General features: G+C 42.5%; 1 protein-coding gene across 1 annotated transcript in view; it reads right to left on the bottom strand.

Moving 5' to 3' along the window:
• Positions 1–15,311, bottom strand: part of asah2 (N-acylsphingosine amidohydrolase 2) — a gene marked incomplete at both ends in the record, with an annotated part of 27,483 nt that extends 12,172 nt beyond the window's left edge. Inside the window, 10 exons of the mRNA XM_080747247.1 lie at positions 2,001–2,105; positions 5,579–5,665; positions 6,273–6,398; positions 8,300–8,420; positions 9,234–9,311; positions 10,612–10,739; positions 11,793–11,969; positions 12,464–12,607; positions 14,340–14,524; positions 15,179–15,311. Coding sequence (XP_080603373.1) covers positions 2,001–2,105; positions 5,579–5,665; positions 6,273–6,398; positions 8,300–8,420; positions 9,234–9,311; positions 10,612–10,739; positions 11,793–11,969; positions 12,464–12,607; positions 14,340–14,524; positions 15,179–15,311 — 1,284 coding nt within the window. The remainder of the gene's footprint in view (positions 1–2,000; positions 2,106–5,578; positions 5,666–6,272; positions 6,399–8,299; positions 8,421–9,233; positions 9,312–10,611; positions 10,740–11,792; positions 11,970–12,463; positions 12,608–14,339; positions 14,525–15,178) is intronic.
• Between the last annotated feature and the right edge of the window lie 581 nt (positions 15,312–15,892).

Raw genomic sequence — 15,892 nt, 5'->3', positions numbered from 1 at the left:
AATAATAACTTCAAAACGTACACAGTGCAGTGGTTCCCTATACATACTGTAGGTGTATTATATACACCTTGAAATAAAAACATTATATTTTAACCACTTTAACCACAACCTGCTCCATCCTTCTATTTTGGACGCATGCTTATAGTGGTTACATTTTTATTTTGTATTAGTATATAAAAGTTCATGTTTAGAGACTAGTGATAAGTGTGTTTTATAGAGGTTATTTAGCATGGACATGATTACAGGTTTGCCTTGAGATTTGGACTTTGCAGCAGCGGTTCCCAAACTGGGGGTCGGGACGCCCAGGATGGTCCCAAATTATTTTGAGGGGTCCCCAGATGTTTAGCTTAATGTGCAACATTGTTTTCTCACTCAACAGGAAACAAACCAACCCTACAGTACAAGTATACAGTATACAGTATACAGGGTATCTGCACATTTTCACTTTCAAGACCTTTTTAATTAATACCAAATTGGCCAAATTGTCAAATATTACACAAGAAAGAAGCAAACATTGTGCAGTGGGTGACAATAGTTCGGCTATTTTCCCAGTATGTGTCTGTGGAAACAAGTCTACAAATGCCTACAATTCCAAGTGCTTGTCAGAGTGGGGGTGTCGCCAGTTCAAATACGATTATTTTGTGGTGTTGCAGCCTGTAAGGTTTGGGAACCCTTGCTTTACAGAACAGGACAACAACGTACAATAAAGACATAAGCACCAAAACCCTGCAGCTAATGTACAACTACGGTACAATAAAAGGATTGAGAGCTGCCAAGATAAGGGATAAAGGAAAATAAACTGACAATAAAATACAATTAAAATTGAGACATAATGTCTGGAAATAAAAGAGATAAAAATAGCTACCATGATCATGCATCAAATTTAAACAGTAACCGATGAAATAATAAAGACATAATATAAGGATGATAAAAGTACTGAAGAAGAGATTAAAAAGGTGATAGTGATTTAATTAGGCTAAGAGATTCTGGGGCAAGGAGTTACACAGCTGATGAGCCCTGACAGTTAAAGTCCAATCACCTTTGGTTTTGGAACAAAACGAACAAAATCTGTATTTATTTACCCGCATTGCTTCTAAAGATTATTGGCCTTCCCGGATCCACATTTTCTGATATGAAGGATGAAGCCATCTTAGCACTTACAATAGTAAATGACACTGATCATCCCCTCAACTGTCACTTATCAATCAAGCCATCTGGACGAAGATAGAGAAATTTGAAATGGAAAACCTTTGTTTCAGTAGGCGTTTTGTCCATTCAGCCATTGCTGCATTAAACAGACTGCCTTGCTCGCTATGTTGGTTTGTATATTCTGGGGACTTCATGTATTGTCTTGGTGTTATGTCTTATTGTGCTATATTTGTTGTCTGTGTCTGTTAAACAGATTGTGACATGGAATAAAGGGACAATAAAGACAATATTGTGCAATTACTTGGGACTGCAGGCTGTGTTCTGGCTCGCAGGGAACTGACATATCAGTATGAGGCCATGTATAAGCCTTTAAACGTTATCAGTAAAGTCTTACCGTCAAATCTAAAACTTAGCAGCAAAGAGAGGCCAGGATGGCTGTAATGTGGCCACAGGGGCAGAGCTGCTGCATTTAGGACTATAGCTGGATGCGAGAAATCACAATAATTTAAAGAGATGTGATAAAAGTAGGTAATAGTGGAGGGGATGTTGTGTTCACAAATATTGTGACCCCCAAGGAAGCATGTACAGCATGCACATTATAAATAGAATAGAATGGGACCAAGTATCGACCCCTGGGGGACACCTACAGTACTGCACATGAAGGGAACCTGGGAAGAAGGGGCCTCTCCAACACAAACGCAATACAGGATGCTTTACAGAAGAAATAGAAACTTCCTTTTCCCCCTCTAGTTTACACCAAATCTCCTGAAAATACCCCATCTACAAACTCACTACTCCTGCGTGTGTGTGTGTGTGTGTGTGTGTGTGTGTGTGCACTGCAGTGCACTAACCGTATGTGTATCATTAACATGAACAGTAACATCTGTCATGTTGACCCACTGATGAGCAGAACGAAGGGAACCAGAAAGCTCTTTGTTTGCTGACGAATACAACTCCTACAGACAGACAGACAGACAGACAGACAGACAGACAGACAGACAGACAGACAGACAGACAGAGAAAGAGAGAGGTGTTAATCAGAACAGAATATACTATACTGCAGGGTTCCCCAATAGGCGGCCCACGGGCCATTTGCGGCCCACGGGGGGCTACTGTCTGGCCCCCACAAACCCCAGTAATAATGGTGGTATAAGAGCAGCAACAACACTAGTATATCGTCGTTGTCGGCTGGAAATCTCGTATCTCCAAATTTGTACGTTCTTTCGCAAATCATACAAGGCACAAAAGTAGTGAAAACAGCAGATCTAGTGCTTGTAGATCGGCTGTTTTCACTAGTTTAAATAATTTTAAAAATTATAAATTCAAAGCAAACGGTTTTGGACATACAAGATTTTCACCCGACAAAGACGATTATCTGAACTGTCGCTGGAGTAGCGGGAACGCCACCGTCGCCCCCTGCAATGTTGTGGCCCTCGGCTTGGTACCCTAGACATGATTCGGCCCTTGGGGAAAACTAATAGACCGTTTGTCAGCCTTCTGATTGGTCCCTGAGACTCCCTGACTGGCCAACCAGAAAAAAACATTCACTTTTTGCTATCGGGGGTGGAGTTTGTGCAGTGGAGAATATTGAATGTGGCTTTCAACAACTGTCCGCAGTGCGCGACACGGAGATCGGCCGGTACGGTGATAGCGACGGCAAGCGTCAAGCGATCTCGCTCATCATAACAAATAAGCTTCAACAAACTAGTTCACATGTACCTTATCAATGGTCTAAGAGTCACGATTGGGTACATATAATTTAAATGGGCAGAATTACGAAAAGCCAGCCTATTATGTGAGGAGAAACATTCTCTCTGTCCTCTTCCTAGTACCCAAGATGCAATGCGCTTCTCTTTCTATCTCTGATCCAGAGGATTAAACTAATTAAAACATTTATTTTTCGGGGGAAAACTACTGTTTTGCTATGTAATTACTGTACCTTTTTCTTCCCTTTTTATTAATACTAGAAGCTGGGCCGCCCTTCGGGCGGCCCAGCGTCTAGTCGGCGACCTGGCCAACTCGGGAACGATGTAAATAGAGAATGAATGCCCCGCCCTTTAATGCAAACCCCATTATACCTGTTGTCATAGGACCCGTTTTGACCATCTGTTTGCCTGTGTCCATTTATGCCCATATATGGAGATATCTGTATCTGTCTGTCTGTCGGCGTCCATTTTATGTCCATATATGGAGATCACTGCAGATATAGTTCTGGGTCCATTTTATGCCCATATGCCCATATATGGAGATATCTGTCTATTTGCGTCCATTTTATGCCTGCCCCACCCTTTAATGCAAACCCCAATATACCTGTTGTCATAGGACCCGTTTTGACCATCTGTTAGCCTTTGTCCCCACCCTTTAATGCAAACCCCAATATACCTGTTGTCATAGGACCCGTTTTGACCATCTGTTTGCCATTGTCCCCTTATGCCCATATATGGAGATCTCTGCACACACAGTACCGGTTGCGGAAAACTCTGATGTCAGACATCAGTTCCGCATACGGGCATTCATTTTATGCCCATATATGGAGAACGTGGGAAGAATGGTTTAGAGATACTCGGATTACATACATACATACACATTTACAGAGATTTTTTGTTGACTCATGTGGCGTACGTGATGTCAGAGCCTTTTATGAAGTGATGTCACAATGAGTCAGCGCTTCCTCCGGAACAGCCTGATGTCAACAATCAGCTCCGCATAAGGAGATTCCGAACGTTTCGCGCCGGTTTCGGAAAACCGCGAGTCGGGTCGGGTCGAGGCCCGGCACTGCACTCCGCGCGGCGGCGGGGAACGCGCGTGCCGAATTTGAAGCCGGTGGGACGAACGGTTCTCGAGATGTAAATAGGGAATGAATGCCCCGCCCTTTAATGCAAACCCCATTATACCTGTTTTCATAGGCCCCGTTTTGACCATTTGTCTGCCTGTGTCCATTTTTGCCCATATATGGAGATATCTGTATCTGTCTGTCGGTGTCCATTTTATGTCCATATATGGAGATCACTGCAGTTATAGTTCTGGGTCCATTTTATGCCCATATATGCCCATATATGGAGATATCTGTCTATCTGCATCCATTTTATGCCCATATATGGAGATCTCTGTATCTGTCTGTCTGTGTCCCTTTTATGCCCGTATATGGAGATCTTTGTGATTCTGCATCCATTGTATGCCCATATATGCCATATATGGAGATATCTGTTTATCTGCGTCCATTTTATGCCCATATATGAGATTTCTGTCGCTTTTTCAAACAATCGTGGGTCGGGTCGGGTTGAGGCCGAGCACTGCACTACCTGCTGCGGTGGGGAACGCACGTGCCGAATTTGAAATAGGGAATGAATGCCCCACCCTTTAATGCAAACCCCATGAATGCCCCACCCTTTAATGCAAACCCCAATATACCTGTTGTCATAGGACCCGTTTTGACCATCTGTTTGTCTTTGTCCACTTATGCCCATATATGAAGATCTCTGCACACACAGTACCGGTTGCGGAAAACTCTGATGTCAGACTTTATGCCCATATCTGGAGAACGCGCGTGTCGGTGGGAAGAAGGGTTCTCGAGATACGCGGATTACATACATACATACACATTCACAGAGATTTTGTGTTGACTCATGTGGCGTACGTGATGTCAGAGCCTTTTATGAAGTGATGTCACAATGACTCAGCGCTTGCGCCGATTTCCTCCGGAACAGCCTGATGTCAACAATCAGCTCCGCATAAGGAGATTCCGAACGTTTCGCGCCGGTTTCGGAAAACCGCGAGTCGGGTCGGGTCGAGGCCCGGCACTGCACTCCGCGCGGCGGCGGGGAACGCGCGTGCCGAATCTGAAGCCGGTGGGACGAACGGTTCTCGAGATACGTGGATTACAAACACACACACACGCACGCAGAGACTTCTCGCATTTATAGATAGATCACGTAGATGTGTTTTTTGTGGTACTTTATATAGCTGTAATGAGGCTATGAAGGGAAAAAAAATCCCATCCACTACCACTATAAAAGAATCTGCAAAGAGGATTCTGTCCCACTGGGATTAAACAAATTAAAACATATATTTTCGGGTAAACCCCCTGTTTTGCAATGTAACTACTGTACCTTTGTCTTCCCTTTTTATTAATATCACCTAGGTGTTTTTCCTTTGGTACTTTATATAGCTGTAATGAGGCTATGAAGGGGAAAAAAAATCCCATCCACTTCCACTATAAAAACAATCTGCCCAGGGTTAATGTCCCATCATAGTAACAGGGCAGAATGGGGCGGGATTTACAAAAGGGTTTATTGGGGAACCCTGCTATACTGTATCAATAATAATGATGATAGCGATAAACTTGATTTGAAGAGATCATTGCACATACATTGCACAAAGTTCTGTTATATTAAAGAATAGCTTGAATATAATCATTTTTAACAGGTACCTTAGCCTTCCTGTAGATGTTGTGTCCAATGATCCTGGTACTGTCAAACATGTCCTCACCAGGTCCAAATGCCTTACACATCTTAGTCTGCAGACACACAGAGGGACAGACAGACAGAGAGAAAGACAGGAAGAAAGACACAGCAGAATTAAAGTTGCAGTCAGTCTTAACCCATTAAAACTGGAAAAGCATCTGCGTGTCATTTTAGATTTTATCTATATTTTAAAAACGTATGTTTTTCAGAACTCTTATGATTTAGAAAAGCGGTTTAAATGTTTTAGCAGATATACAAGCTAACATCTGCTATTTTTGAATTTTTTTGGAAAAAGATCTTAAAAGTGTAATAGTTTTGAATAACATAAATCTTCTCTTCTGGGGGGTCCCTGACAAATTCAGACGGGGGGTCCGCAGCCAAATAGATATCATTTTGGGGGTCCTCGTTGGCACAGAAAATCGACCTCAGGTCTGGGTTAACGCAGGGTTTGTGTGTGTGTACTGTGTACGTGTGTGTGTGCGTGCGTGCGTATAGGTGTGTGTGCGTGCGTATGTGTGTGTGTGTACGTACAGGTGTGTGTGTGTGTGTGTGTGTGTGTGTGTGTGTGCATGCGTGAGTGTGTGAACAGGTGTGTGTGTGTGTGTGTGTGTGTGTGTGTGTGTGTGTGTGTGTGTGTGTGTGTGTGTGCGCAGCACTGACCCCGCCCACAGGACAGGAGCTGTTGAGGTAGTCACAGGGCAGTCCTGAGTTCATACAGACTGGACCTCTGGTGTTGGGACTCACATCCCCAAGGTTACTGGAGGAGAAACCTGCTACGAAAGGACCCTGGTGCACGCACACACACACACACACACACCCACACACACACCCACACCCCCACACACCCACACCCACACCCACACCCACACACACACACACACACACACACACACACACACACACACACACACACACTCTGCTGAAGACAGATGAACTGAGATCAGATGAACTGATGATAAGATGGTGAGATCAAGCCAAACTGAGATTACGTGAGATCCTGTTCCGTATGAGATAAAGATGTACCGTAACTGTGATCAGATTGAGTGAGATACTACAGTATGAGATAAAAAGTAAACTGACATCAGGTTAAAGGAGTAGTTCACTATTGATTACTACGCCATAGAGACTTGAGTTCAATCATATTCTTTGGTTTTTGTAGCATTCCTAGGACAAAAATATATATTACAGTAAACTTACCCTGACGGTTTCCCCATCCAGTGCCATGCATTTGGGTCCCATCCAGGGCTATGCATTCGGGTCCCCATCCGGAATCAATTGGGGTAAATTTACTATAATCACATTTTTGTCTTAGGAACGCGACAAATACAAAAATATATTATTGAACTCAAGTCTCTATGGCATGAGTAATCAATAGAAAGAAGTCATTTTTGGGGTGAACTTGTGGCAGTTCACCCTGCCACTGATATACTTTTAACAGTCTTAAAAAGGAGTAGTTCACCACTTTTCAACCTGTCTTCATATAATAGGTCCTCACTAATGTTCATAATAAAATAGCACAATTTTTTTCTATTCAGTCTGGGTCTCATAGGAGAGCTGTCAAATCCTTCTACCGGTGACATCATCGTTTGACAAAAAAAAATTAAATAATATTTGTGAAAAAAAATATTTAGATTTTTATTATCACGAGAACAATGGCTTCCACTTTAACATTGCAACTTTTTCAGGAATAGAAAGCCTGCAGTTTCTATTAGCTTGCATTTCCCATTGATGATGTCACCGGTAGAAGGATTTGACCCACCCACAGCTCTCCTATGAGACCCAAACTGAGTAGAAAAAAATTGTGATATTTTATCATGAACATTAGTGAGGACCTATTATATGAAGATAGGTTGAAAAGTGGTGGAGTTCCCCTGTGAGCTTGTAGATCGGCTATTTTCAGCATTTAAGTATATTTCTGTTTTCCTCCATAATTTTTAACTGACATTATTTCACAATACTGGGCTATACGTTTGAGTTGCACTTTATAGTTATATTACTGAGAATGTGTGTATGGTATTGATGTATTTGTTGATTGATTGTAGACTCCAATGAAGGGAGCCTGTTAAGCTCAGTGTTTGAGCACACACCTGTGCTCAATCAAAAGGTAAATGCGGAGTCATTACCTGAGTTTGTGTAAATATATTATGGCAGTATTATTCGAGTGATGTGACGTTTATGATGTTTATGTATTGTATGAATTGTATGAATTGTCATGGAATTGACATTGAGCATTGCTATACTGGTTCATAGGTGAATTGTGGATGCAATTTAAGATGGTACAGTCTGGGGGTGGGGTTTAGCCTACTTAAGGGGACCTGCCACCTGTGCTCAGGCAGTCAATGTAGGGCTGTTAAGCAGAGCAGACCTGTCACCGATCTGGCCAGTCCAGTGTATATAGAATTGAGTTTGTGTTTGTGCTGCATTGGGTGAACACCATTTCTGTGGACGGTGAATAAACACTTGGATCTTTTTCAACAAAGGACTCTGCCTGTCTTACTATCTTTTTTTGAATGTTAGCCATTTTGCCATTTTTGGGTGACAAATCAAGTGCCTTTCAGCAAACTCAACCCGCACTTAGACCAGAGTGTGACAGAACTACTCCTTTAAGTGAGATACTACTGTGCAGTATGAGTTAAAAACTAAACTGAGATCAGATTAAGATCCTACAGCATGAGAGAAGTGTTCACCTCTCCGGGCAGAGAGCCAGTGTTTTGGTCCTCTTCCAGCAGATAGGAGGCGTAGCCCATGTTGTCACTGCTCACCATCCTATTGGTGTAGTTCATACTGACAGCGTGGACAGCGAACCAGCTGGCAGCAGCAAGAGCAAAACACATGTTCATGTCAAATCAGTGCTTCACAGACCCACTTTGGGACTTTTTTCAAAAACACCCGTCCTTGGTTCTGGTGACTGATATTGTCCTTCTAATATGTGAGGGGGCCGTGGCTTTTCAATTACTTTATTTATTTTATTTTATTTTATTTTAATTATTTATTTATATTTCATTTTCCCAAAGAAATAAATGAAAAAGGTCAAATTTGATATTAGACATTTAGGGCCCTATTTTGATTGTCTTAAGTACCAGCTCTTATGCCTTAACTTAAAGGCCTGTCCAGTGTCCATACTGTCTCCGACCACCGGACTTTTCGTCAGAAAGGTCCTGTTCAACTACAAAATGACACTCGCATTAAAACTATTACCCCGAATTAGACTTCGGGAAAACGGCAAGTCGAAAAGTCTAAACTCTCTGACGAAAAGTTCGGTATTTGGAGACAGAGCTGGTACTTAAGACAATCAAAATACAGTCCTTAATGTCTAAACACTGAATCAAGCAACTTAAAACTGTCTGGGGTGCTCACAAAAGCCTGAGTAGACGTTAAAATGACCCCAAACATGTTTGAAAGTGAAATATCCCTTTAACCACTTTAAACCCAGCCTCCATATTCTGGGCAGAACATTAGCCCATTGTGAGCTTGTAGATGGGTTATTTTTGGCAAAGACATTTGGTATAGATGGGAAAAAGGCAATCCAAGCACAGTTGTAACTCAAGTCCGTTTCTCTAAGCCTTGCGTGGTTAAACATGTGGATAGATGTGGAACTAGAGTGACACTGTTTAGTTGTACCTCAGCATGCCAATCCCAACACCGTCCACATCAGTGAATTTCAGCACCACCACCTGTTTGTCTGTGTTGAACTCATACCTGCAGCACACATACAGAACACATTTGTTAGCACAAATCACTTATCAATCGAGGGTTTTATTTATTTTGTTAATTTTACATCATTTTTGCCAATTGATCTCCCTTTGTAAAGAAAATGACATATGCCTCTGTAATTAACTTAATTTTGATATTGTCATATAACAAAAATGTAAGGATCCTATTCTTGTATAATATTCTCATATTTTAAACAGCACGCTTTCAATTGTTTTAACAGTTACTGTAAGAATGTTATCATTGTATTGTTTAGAAATAATAATAAACAGCTTAATAAATAAGTCTCAATAAGTTTTACTCTTATGTATCTGTACAAAATATGTAACAATAAAGTACAACCTTGAAACCTTGAAACATTAAAGATTCTAATAAATAAGAAATAACATTTGACACTATGTTATGAACTACACCGTCACCTTATTGGCATTTCTTTAATGTGGTGTCAACAACTCTTTGGTCTAGATTTTCAAACTCCTCTTCCAGAAAAAAAGAAAAAAGTGAAGTGCCACTGCTTGGTTTGTCACAATGTGGTTCTAGAACACTGATTAAATATCACTGAATCCAGCAGTCTCATATCTGATGTATCAAACACACACACACACACACACACACACACACACACACACACACACACACACACACACACACACACACACACACACACACACACACACACACACACACACACACACACACACACACACACACACACACACACACACACACACACACACTGCATATAATTACATTGTCTTCTTAGCACAATTAGAATTAAATCACACTTTAAAATATTCGTAATAGCAAGCAATCTTGATTAAGAGAAAGACTAACCAGTGGAATAGAATAGAATAGAACATGGGTCTTCAAGAGGGGGTCCGGGACCCCTAGTTTCTTTGTGTGATAGAAACTTTTTTTTCTCCTTTTTTTTATATTAACCACTTGAACCCTAGCGTCCATATTGGGAGAACTATAGTCAAAAATAGCAGATCTACAAGCTCACAACGCCTCGCAGCTTGTAGATCAGTTTTTTTCCGCAAAGAGGTTTGGTGCAGAGGGGAAAAAGAGCAGACTAAGTACAGAGTTAAAGGTCAAGTTTATCAAGTGGTTAAATATCTGAAAACACAAATTGACATGAATCCAATATACACTGAAGTTTGTGCTGTCAAATGATGAAACTATGGAATCTATGAAAAGGTTGTGGGGGTCCCTGCTTCATCTCTCTCTAAACTAAGGGGTCCTTGGCCTGAAAACGTTGAAGACCCCTGGAATAGAACATAGTGTATACCTATCTCTCTCATCTTGAGGGTTGTTCGCGTAGGAGTGAGGACTTCTGTTGAGGCTGCTGTCTTCCAACTGGCCTTTATTCATGAAGATCCTCCCTGGTTTGACGTTACCATGGGCTATGTCTATGCTCTGGAGAGACACAAATATGGTTCCATATTATTACTATGGTTTAATGTTACGATGGGCTATGTCACGGCTCAGACTTAAGGTCTTTTGATAAATAAAAATCAAACCTCGGTTCGAAGTGGAGTGGTGAATCTGAGCAGCTATACCATGTGTGTGCGTGCGTGCGTGTTGAGTGTGCCTGGCCTGCTAAACAGCACCCCTCCTTTAACATGTGTGTTGTGTGTGGCCACTAGAGGTATTGCCAGGCTACAGACATAGCCAGCCAGCCGGCCAGCCACATAGCCAGCCACCCACAGACATACCTGTCTATTGGGAGTGCTTTCACCACTCCAAAAAAACTCAATTACACCCCAAAATCTATAGTTTTTTGAATAATATGAAAAGTGAATTCATTTGCTTCTGGACGTACGCATCATCATTCAGAGGAGGATGTGGTTGTAGGTGAGGGTGAACGCAACAACTGAACTGGTAAATGGTAAATGTGCATTGGAACCATACAAACACAATGTAAAGTAAAATCAAAGGTGATACACCCTCCCCTACAACCACAACCTCCCCTGGATGATGATGCGTACGTCCAGAGGCAAATGAACTCACTTTTCTGAGCCTAATTATTCTAAAAACTACAGAAAAAACACTGAACGTTGAATGTTCAGTTTTTTGTTGTTGGTGAATTGAGGTCAGGAAACATGAAGGCACAAGATTTTTATTTTTTTGAGGGTTAGAGAAAAACGTCTCTCCTGCAAAATTGACTGACAGACACAGACACAAACCTTAGGAATGTTTCTAAATGTTTGGTACGTTCAAAATATGGTTGTAAATACTGTAGCTTAGTGAATTGGTTCCATTTCTCAAATTGTGGGGACATAACATTGGGCCTTTATTGATTCTGTGAGATAAAGGCAACACAGCCATTAAGATACAGTTAAAGGGGCGCTCGATTGGCGCAGTGGTAAAGTCCCTGCCCACCACCACGGAGGTTGAGGGTTCGAATCCACCATGGCTTTATCGGACGTCTATGCGAACACAATTGCCCCCACCCAAACACACACTTACCTTGACCACCCCGGCCACCAGGGCCTGTGTGGAGGCTTTGATGTATCCCTTGCTGGTGATCATGAACAGTGTGTACTGGAAGTATCCCGCCAGGCCTGCATGGGTGTGGGTGCCACTCATCACCACGTTGTCCTGGCGATACAGCGCCCCGTACTTCTCCTGTAGCGCTTTTAACACCTACGACACACACACACACACACACACACACACACACACACACACACACACACACACACACACACACACACACAGTGATGGAGAGACAGAGGGCCATACATCTTTAAATGGACATTTTCAGTTAGATGCCCTGTGTTGTTGTGGCGTTGATGTGTGTTGCTGTGTGTACAAGTGTAGTGTTAGTGTTCTTTGTTTGGCTTGAGACAATGCGGGAGCATGTACTAATAGGCCAAAATAAGAGGGTAAAAAGACAGTTGGCTTTAAGAGAATGAAATAAAAGTAAGAAATGTTCATACAGTTAACCCATTAAAACCGGGAATGCATCTGTCATTTTACATTTTAGCCATTTTAGTAAACAAGCTTGCCATTTTGAACATTTTTGAAAAATCTTGATAGTGTGAGAACTACTGACTTAAAACACATTTGTAGGATAGACCTTGTGGTCTTTCAATACAACAGCAACGGCAACCTTGTGTGCGTGTGTACAGCAGTACCTCCAGTCGTAGCCTCTGGGACACCATGCCTATATCGATGGTGACAAACAGCACCCTCTTCTGGCCGTCGTCGATGATGAAGGCCCTGCTGTACAGACGAGTGTGGATGCCGGCTGCATTCTGATCCGAGTTGGCATAACCCATCTGCACACGCACAGACACACACACAAAATTATAAACTACAATTACCTAAAGGAAATGTCACAGATCAAACACTCAAGCCCATTATATTGTCACTGTTGATCTCCATATTTTACCTTAAAGGAGTAGTTCACCCCCAAAATGACTTTTTTTCTATTGATTAATAATGCCATGGAGACTTGGGTTCAATAAAAAAATGTTGTATTTGTCGCATTTCTACAAATACAAATGCAAAGAAATATTATTTAACTTAAGTCTCCATGGGTTGAGTAATCAATAGAAAAAAGTCATTTTGGGGGTGAACTACTCCTTTAAAATAAATGCCCTATTTGATCATACTCCGGCGTCACAACCAAGTATCCAAAAGAAGTAGATCTACAAGCTCGAAACGCGACGCAAAACGATCGTCTCCTCTCTACACCAAATCTCTTCGCTGTCAATCTACTGTACAGGCTTATACTGTAGCAGTGTAGCTTCTAGATCTGCTATTTTCACTGAATGTATACTACTAGCCCTTACCCGTTCAAAGATATGAGCTCCAAAATGATGTGCAGTGTGTGGGTTATGGGATGTGCACTGTGCACACACTCTATGAGGGATGGAAAGTAACTTTAACTGGTGCTTGCATGATGTAGGAGCATCAATGTAAGAAACCCGTTTCGTTTAATGGCTACAGAGATACTGTCCCCCCCCCCCCGCCCACCCGTCTGCACACACACCCGGCTGCCTGCACACACACACACACACACACACACACACACACACACACACACACACACACACACACACACACACACACACACACACACACACACACACACACACACACACACACACACACACACACACACACACACACACACACACAGAGCTGGTTAAACATTTTGCCTCAAGCTAGATGCAGAATAGATGTGCCTCATGCTAGATGCAGAATAGATAATAGATACACCATAAAAATGCTAATATACAGCATACGATTTGTGAAAGTGACAAACGGGCTTCACAGTTATGTCAGGTGTGTTCATATGCTTATGGTGATGCGATTTCAGATCAATTGCTCCAGCCACTGAGGAGAAACGCTGTGACAGACAGACACTCACTCACTCACTCACTCACTCACTCAGACATTCGCAAAATTATAGTATAGATATGTTTAAGAGAGTTCACATGTGGTTAAACCAGGAGTATATCAGCCTAGGGGTTCAATACAGTGTGTGTAGATACCGTAGATACCTTTATTATCCCAAGGGGGAAAATCAGTCACCCGGAGGCAGCACAGCAGTACCAGTATAGGATATTACATAGTTACAGAGAAGTATTAAAAGAATAAAAAAAGAACAGAGTACAGTAAAGAGCAAGGTACATAAAAGAAAGGGAACGAAGAATATATACATATACATACATACAGGAAAATAGCAATCCTTAAGCACAACTATCAATACAGTGCCAAACAAGAGTGTCCATAACAGTCAATGCCAGTATCTCACCCCCATGTCAAACACAAGCAGAATACTCAATACTACTAACACAACCTAATAGTGAAGAGCCAAACAAAAAGATACCAATGGTCAGTGCAAGAATAAAAAGAAAAACAAGAAAGGGTGATGCAGCAAGACGCAACATGAGCGTCCCTCCCTGGAAAGGTCCTTAGGTCAGAGTCAGTACAACTATAGTTCCAGTTAAATAAGGCTACAGTGGTCCCCCTAGTCAGTCAGTCAGTCATGTGTGTGTGTACCAGGGGTATGTCGGCAGGGGGTCCGGTGCAGTCGGCCCGTCCTGCTCCTATCAGGTAGGTAGCGTTGTGTGGGGGGGTGGGGCTGGGGGCCGTGGTCGGCAGGGCTGTTGTGGTCGCCGTGGTTGGCCTGGTTGTTGCGGTTGTTGTGGTCGCTGTGGTTGTTGTTGTAGTGGTTGGCTTTGGCTCTGCAGATAAACAAACACACATGATGAACCGGAAGGATTTATGAGGAAAATAAAACCTTGACTTGTACAGTAGGCCTATAGCAGTGGTACTCAGCCTTTTCAGGCCGCGCCGCGACCCCCAAAATAATCATATTTTAACTGGGGACCCCCCAACCTGACGAGCAATGAGAGTTGAGGCATAACATTTTGTATAACACGGTTCTATTGTGAAAATACAATCTACATGCTCACAACGCCTTGCAACGCATAGAAATGTGCTTAAACCCTCTATCCACCCGTTTCCGTCAGAATTTACAGTAGAATTACGTGTGGGACACGTCCGGTTAACAGCAGACATACAAGCTCACGTCGCGTCGCAGATGCTACCGCTGTGAGCTTGTAGATCACACTCGGCTGTGACGGAAATGGCGCACACCTTCCGTGCAAAGCACGATGGGATGTTGGAAACTTGTGGATACACTTAAACTTTATGTTGGTTTGTTTGTTGTTGAGTGAGAAAACAACATTTCACATTAAGTTAATCATCTGGGGACCCCCCAAAATAACTGGCCTATAGCATCTTGTTTATTATGAGGGGGTCCTAGTCCTACCCACGTGTGTGTGTGTCTGTGTGTGTGTGTGTGTGTGTGTGTGTATGTGTGTGCGCGTGCCGACCTGTCTGTGACCCCTGTCCGGTCAGGATGACGGCGATGAGGCCCGCGGTGACGGCTGTCATGGCGATGAAGAGGACGGCGAGGATGACCTCCAGGGAGGTCAGACCACAACACACTGCTCTCCTCTGAGTCATGATGCTGCAACACACACACACACACGCGCGCGCACACACACACACACGCACATAGCTGTCATGTACTGTATTTATTAATAAATACAGCCTCCTCCTACTTACCAGGGTTATGTTTTAGCATAAAATAAAAGTCTACACACTGGTTAGAAATGATCTGCTGTGTTTTATTGAGCTTTTAGAAAGCCCATAATAAAACACAGCAAAGCATTTCTACTCCAGTGACCTGACCGCTTACCCTGTTGTTTGTTGACTACTGCAGGGGTTTTCAAAGTGGGTGACGGTGGGGCACACTGGGGTGCCGCGACGGCAATCCAGGGGTGCCGCGAGATCATTTGATAATATTTGGAATTTATTTGGACACACAAAATATTTATTATCATTTTAAACTTGAAGTACAAAGTTATTTTCAGTCAGTTCTAACCAAAATGGCTATTATCTCAACGTTTTCCTTACAACATAATAGCTAAAATATAGTCACTGTCGGGCAGAAAACTTGTATCTCCAAGTTTCAAATGTGATCGTCTTTTGGTAAAGCAAAGCCCTGATTCATCATTCAAGACTGTTGCACAAAACTAGTGAAA

The sequence above is a fragment of the Nannobrachium achirus genome, assembly GCF_963921795.1.
Source record: "Nannobrachium achirus genome assembly, chromosome: 18".
Taxonomy (NCBI): domain Eukaryota; kingdom Metazoa; phylum Chordata; class Actinopteri; order Myctophiformes; family Myctophidae; genus Nannobrachium; species Nannobrachium achirus.
The sequence above is the reverse complement of the archived record's forward strand: the minus strand, read 5'-3'. Positions and strand labels throughout refer to the sequence as shown.